Source organism: Rhinopithecus bieti, unplaced genomic scaffold (assembly GCF_001698545.2).
Source record: "Rhinopithecus bieti isolate Rb0 unplaced genomic scaffold, ASM169854v2 scaffold_26131, whole genome shotgun sequence".
Taxonomy (NCBI): domain Eukaryota; kingdom Metazoa; phylum Chordata; class Mammalia; order Primates; family Cercopithecidae; genus Rhinopithecus; species Rhinopithecus bieti.
In genome coordinates this window covers 668,745-674,744 of record NW_016812390.1, presented here as the reverse complement: position 1 = coordinate 674,744, position 6,000 = coordinate 668,745, and the positions used below count along the sequence as shown (strand labels likewise).

The window sequence follows — 6,000 nt, the reverse complement described above, 5'->3', positions numbered from 1 at the left end:
CTGTCCTGCCCTCAGAGTCCTGCAGTCATCCCTGAGGCTGGGGGGCCTGAGGAAGACCCCCCCACCCCTGTGGAGAGCTCTTAAGAACCGTGCTGGGATTTGCAGGATGGGGTTCTTGGACGGTACACCCCACGGCCCCAGGAGAGGAGTTTCATGGCGGGCCAGGTGGGCCCCACACTGGATGTTCCCTGAGATTTCTCTGTCAGCCCCACTCTCCCTTGGGGTGATCTCTAGGCCTCCTGATATAGCAGCTGAGGTCAGCCCGGGGCCCTTTGCCCCATCCAGTCCCCTCCCTAGCCCTTACCCCCTCCTACCCCTATACTGCCCCCCCACCCCACCCGCCTGGCCTGGCCTGGAAATAGCCCTGCCTCCGTGACACAGCAGATGTCTCTGAGCTTTCCAGAAGGACAAGGCTGAGGGCAGGGGGTGGGGGAGGGGGCCTGGAGTGTGTAGTGAGGCTGAGGGCTACGTGATGGAGGCTGAGGGGTCAGAGAGGAGTCAGTCCTGGGCCGGCATCCTCAGCAGACTGGGGTTTGAAAGGCAGGACTGACTGTCCCAGGTGGGGTCTTGGGGAAGAGTGGGAGGCCTCTGCAAGACATGTAGGAAACCACTCAGCCTTCCCCTCCCTTCCAGTCTGCAGGGGCTCCCGGCCCCTCTCCAGGCCTAGTCCTTCATGAGCACACCTCTCCCCTCCCCCGTGGCAGTGCCTGGCTCCAGCCCCCTTGGCTCTGTGGAGGAGGGGCCAGCTTAGAGCTGAGGGGAAGAAGCAAAAGCTGGTTTGAGGGTGGGAGGGAAGCTCCCTGGTTCCCGCTGGGAGGAAGGGGAGGCAGTCCTCATTTGGGCCAAGTGGCTCACTTGCACTGATGAGATAAGCTGTCAGCAATTCAGCTGCCGGCCCCAGGCTGAGGCTGGAGGGGAGGGGACACTGGCAGCGACCGGCAGAGGTCCAAAGGGGCTGCCCACAAGAAGGGGGCATCCTGCTTCTGCTCGCTCCCCTACTCCATTTAGTGGTGGGAAGGGGCGATCCACGGGGCCTCCTTCTGAGTGTTGTCTCAGCACTGAAATCGAGAGTCTGGGCACCTCAGGGGGCGTCAGAAAGACTCCCCACTTCTCTTTCTAGAAGGAAGTCGGGGTCTGGAGTAACAGCTGGGATCCAAGTCCACCTGAAGAAGGGGCCCTGAGCCCAGGCTAAAGGAGCTGTGCCCTTCATATCCCCACCACCTTGTCCTGGGCCCCCATTGCCCCTTGACCCCTCCGAACAAAGAGGCCTATGAGGCAGCTCTGTCCGGCAGCTGTTCCCCAGTTGCTATTCCTTCTCCTGGAGCCAACAACCGAGGGAGGGGCTGGAGGGGGCAGCAGCTGTCCCAGCACCTCCCTAGGCCCAGCCCTCTCCTCCCCCTTCGTTTGAGGCCTGGGGTGGCCTCAGGAACTAGCTGTCTGGCTCCTCCCACTCCTTTAGGGGTATCCCTAGGCAGATGGAGAAGTGGTTTGGTGGGCCCTGGTGGCGCTGAGCTCCTTTCCTCTGCCTGGCCTCCAAGAGGGAGGAGGGAGAGGGAGGTCATTGCTTCCAGAGTGGGACTTGGGGCCTCACTGCCCTTCTCCTGCCCCAAGCCTGGACCGGTTGCTGTCTGGCCCAGGGCCAGTTGCTGGGGAGAAACCTCCCTCTCCAGCAAGTATGAATGACCACCCTCCCCATATACACACCCCCTCCAACCCCTGCAACCTCAAGGCTTCCTGCCCAGGGGTCTGGCTCCAGTTTGCAAGAAGTACTTCTGGGCATGTGAGCTTTGGAGTCTGTCGGGGTTGTGAGAGACTGGGGGCACTGGGGCATCCAGACTGTGTGAAAGTGTTGGAGCCTGTGTGTTTGAGAGAAAGCACCGGGAGGCAGGGAGTGAGTGTGTCATGGAATCTGAAAGCTGCCAAACCATTGTGCTGCAGTGGAGCCAGGGGAAGGGGGCGGGCTGGGGAGCTGCTGGGGAAGGAAGGATGAATCAGTGACAGGGTGGGGGAGCCCAGGAGGCCAGAGCCCCAGCCAGAGGGACAGGGAGACTGAGGCACCCCTCCCATGGCAGGTGGGAGTGAGGCAGGGGATGCCCTGGATTTCCCAGGCTCTTGGTCTCCTAACACTCTCCCCAAGATGTGGGGAAGGGTGGAGGGGAGAAGATGTGTAAGGGGAAGCCTCTACTCCACCCTCTCCCATCTCTCGGGCAACATCAGTAAACAAGACTGAGTCCTCCACCCGCTTCCAGCCTCCTGAAAGCAGTGCTTTGGGAAGCTGATAGATTTCAGAACTTCATTGCCCTTTACAAGTAAGCTGAATTCCAAAGATCTGTCTATGTGCTAGGCCGCCCCAGGCTTCTGGATATTTCTTTCTGATTGTTAGGTGGGATCTAGGCCCCCCCAAATCTTGAGGAACCAGTTCTGGCTCAAAGGATTCCTCAAAGGAGGTGATGGGTGGAGTGTGTCAGCTCCTGAGGCTGGAGTCCCTCTGGCCCCCAGCCTTTGACAACATGACTTTCAAGACTTAAGCGAGAATGTACTAGACCCCACCCACCCACCCCTGTCCCACTATCGGAACCCCTTGGTTTCTAAAGCCCTTTGTGGCATTCGGGGTAGAGTGTGAGTGGAAACTCGTCCTACTCCGCTCCAATTTCAGTTCTTAAAATATTCATTCATTCAACTAATATTTATTGAGACCTTACTATGTTTAAGACCTTCATTGTAGAAAGATAAAATCTAGTGTCTAGAATGAAAGAAACTAGACCAAAAAAAAGAGTATATACTGTGTGATTCCATTTATATAACACTCTAGGAAATATAAAGTAATCTATCGTGACAGAGAGCAGATCAGTTGTTGCTTGGGATAGAAGGACAAGGATGGCAGGAGGGAGGGCTCACAAAGGGGTGTGTGCAAGGAAACTTTGGGGAGTGATGGATGGTACCTTCGTTATTCTCGATCTGTGGTGACGGCTTCGTGAGATATCCATAGTGTCAAAGCTTCTCAAACGTCATTATCTAGCCTGTGCAGTTTGCTCTATGTCAATCATAGCTCAGTAGAACTGTTAACAAAACAAAAAGGCTCTGCCCTGGGAGCCTTACAATCCCACAAGGCCAGACAGAAACCAGGTAATTACATAAACAGGAGGCAGACTCACTTGCTGTAGCTGAGGTGAGGGTACCTTCCGGAACCACAGGAACACAGAGAAGCAGCCATCTGACCGGAAGGGCCCCATAAAGGACTTGGCATCTGAGTGGGGCCTCTCAGGAGGGAGAGGGCAGGTAGGCAGAGACTAGAGGCCTGACCCCGGGGCTCTGGCCCGAGGAGCTGCGCAGATGAGGGAGGGTGCTCTGGGGCAGTGGAGGGTGAGGCGCCCCTGAGCCTGTCTGTGCCCTCCCCTCTGCAGACAGCAAGGCCATCGTGGATGGGAACCTGAAGCTGATCCTTGGCCTGATCTGGACGCTGATCCTGCACTACTCCATCTCCATGCCCATGTGGGAGGATGAAGATGATGAGGACGCCCGCAAACAGACACCCAAGCAGCGACTGCTCGGCTGGATCCAGAACAAGGTGCCCCAGCTGCCCATCACCAACTTCAACCGTGACTGGCAGGATGGCAAAGCTCTGGGCGCCCTAGTGGACAACTGTGCCCCTGGTGAGTGGGCCAGCGAGCACAGCATGGAGCCCTTAGCTCCCAAAGACAGAGGGGACAAGCTGGGGCTGCCAAGGCACATGGTTGTCAGAATGCACCCTAGGGCCTGGGGGCCAGGATCCCCTGCAGGGTTTGTCCTCCTTCAGCTGAGACTGTCTGCTGGTTGGCAGCAGGCCCTACCTGATGAGTGTGCCAGATTCCACAGAGGCAGGGAGAGGTTTAAAACCCCTTATTTTACAGACAAGGACACTATGGCCCAGAGAGGGCTGGTGACTTATCCAAGATCACACAGCTTATCCGTGGCAGAACCACCTAGAGCCTAGGGCCTGGACTCCCTGCCCCATGAATTCTTTACTGTGCCATGAGGCACTATTCCTGCTGAGCTGAGAGAGAGGCAGTGTGGTGACTGGGACTTGTAGCAAGACCAGGAGTTAGATCCAGAGAAGGCTTTTCTCTGGGAAACCCTGGGATGGCTTTGAGAAGGGGTTGAGGCTCAGGATGATGTGGGATGAGGCCAGTGGGGCACTGCCTGGTGGCAGGTCACCCAGCCTTGCCCCTTCTCCACGTAGGTCCTGGCCTGGTCAAGTGAGGGCAGCTCAGGAGCCATGAAAAAACTGAGGCATCACTGGCTAGAGCATACCCCATGGACAGCTCCCTTTCTGCCCCTCACCTCCTGAAAAGATAGGTTTTCTCCTGGAGTCACAGCGCCTTGGGAGAATCTTCCTCCACCCTGGGGTCAGCTGGGGAGCAGGGGGTGGGAGGCGGGGGCACAGCCTCCTGGGAAGCATTCCCAGCTGCTGAGCCATGGCCCATAACTGGTGTGGCTGCCAGCAGTGAGCTCAGCTGTTCCAGCCAGTCATGGATTCCAGCTTTGCGCCAGCCCCCTCCCCGAAACGGTGTGCCGTCCCCCTCCTCCAGTTCTGGCCTGAACCAAGTGCCCCCTCACCTCCAGCCTTCACAGGAATGATCTGGGGCTGCCTCAGCATCCTTCCTGTTAGGAGGGCGGGGCTCCTGAGGACAGCAGAGGAGAAGTCATTCTCTCCCCACAGGCCCTTTAATGCCTCAGTTTCCCCAAGTGAGCAGTTAGAAGGAATAGGGAGTCTTATACCCTAAGACTGGTATGGAAAGTGTTTGGAGATCTAGGGCTTCAGGACAGCCGTGAGGAAGCCTTCTAGGAACGGGTCAGGGGCGTAAGTGGGACAAGCACTCTGACCTCCTCTGCCCACCCCTGAGAAAGCTGAATGAGGCGAGAGAGATCTGAGAGGGGGTACCCTCCCAGGGTTTGGGGTTCAAGGTCTGAGCTGGGGCCTGGGCAGGCAGGAGGCTGGCCAGCAGGGCTGGTGCCAGGCTGCGTCAGCCAGGGCAGAAAGGCCTCATTGTTGGTGGTGGGGAGGGCTGTCGTGCTCCTACATGGTGAGGGGCCTCGCAGCTGATGGGATCAGCAGGAACCTGGCTGGTCAAGGCCTAGAGCTGGTGGGAAGGGGTGTGAAGCCACAGCCTCCGAGGGTGTTGGGTGAACAAATGCCCTGCATCCTGGCCAGCTGGCTGCCCCTCACCATTGTCTCCCTCCATCACCTCTCCAGGTCTCTGCCCCGACTGGGAGGCCTGGGATCCCAACCAGCCCGTGGAGAACGCCCGAGAGGCCATGCAGCAGGCCGACGACTGGCTTGGGGTGCCCCAGGTACCTGCACAGATGGGGAGGCGGGGGGCAGGGGGCAGGGGCAGAGGTTGGTTCTGTAAGTTTACCTGACCAGGGTGCAGGGGAGATTGGGGCTGCTGGGAAAAGAGGACACCATGTGAAATCACTCCCTTCCATCGCAGGTCATTGCCCCTGAGGAGATCGTGGACCCCAACGTGGATGAGCATTCTGTTATGACATATCTGTCCCAGTTCCCCAAGGCCAAGCTCAAACCCGGCGCCCCTGTTCGATCCAAGCAGCTGAACCCCAAGAAAGCCATCGCCTATGGGCCTGGTACGTGTGAGCCCCTGGCAGCCCTCCTGGGCAGCTGGGCACATGTCAGCTCTCGCTGAGTAACCCGGGCTCTGCTCCTACCCTGCAGGCATCGAGCCACAGGGCAACACCGTGCTGCAGCCTGCCCACTTCGCCGTGCAGACGGTGGACGCAGGCGTGGGCGAGGTGCTGGTCTACATCGAAGACCCCGAAGGCCACACCGAGGAGGTATGCAGAGGCTGGGGAAGAGGGATTCTCTTGGGATTGGAACCAGAGAGCGTGGGGCCAACAACAGGAATGGCCTGGAGGTGACTGCTAGAGCCACACACTGTGCTGTGCAGTCTGGGGAAGGTGTCACTGTGGGGGCTAAGTGGGGCTGGGGTGCATAAGGCATTATGT

The 6,000-nt window shown here is 58.4% G+C and overlaps 1 protein-coding gene across 2 annotated transcripts in view; it reads left to right on the top strand.

The window, feature by feature from the left end:
- FLNC (filamin C) overlaps nucleotides 1-6,000 on the top strand; it is a 30,411-nt gene that overhangs the window by 5,151 nt on the left and 19,260 nt on the right. For both annotated transcript variants that reach the window (XM_017896233.1, XM_017896231.1), the window contains exons 2-5: nucleotides 3,405-3,653; nucleotides 5,234-5,331; nucleotides 5,472-5,622; nucleotides 5,711-5,829. In XM_017896233.1, coding sequence (XP_017751722.1) covers nucleotides 3,405-3,653; nucleotides 5,234-5,331; nucleotides 5,472-5,622; nucleotides 5,711-5,829 — 617 coding nt within the window. The remainder of the gene's footprint in view (nucleotides 1-3,404; nucleotides 3,654-5,233; nucleotides 5,332-5,471; nucleotides 5,623-5,710; nucleotides 5,830-6,000) is intronic.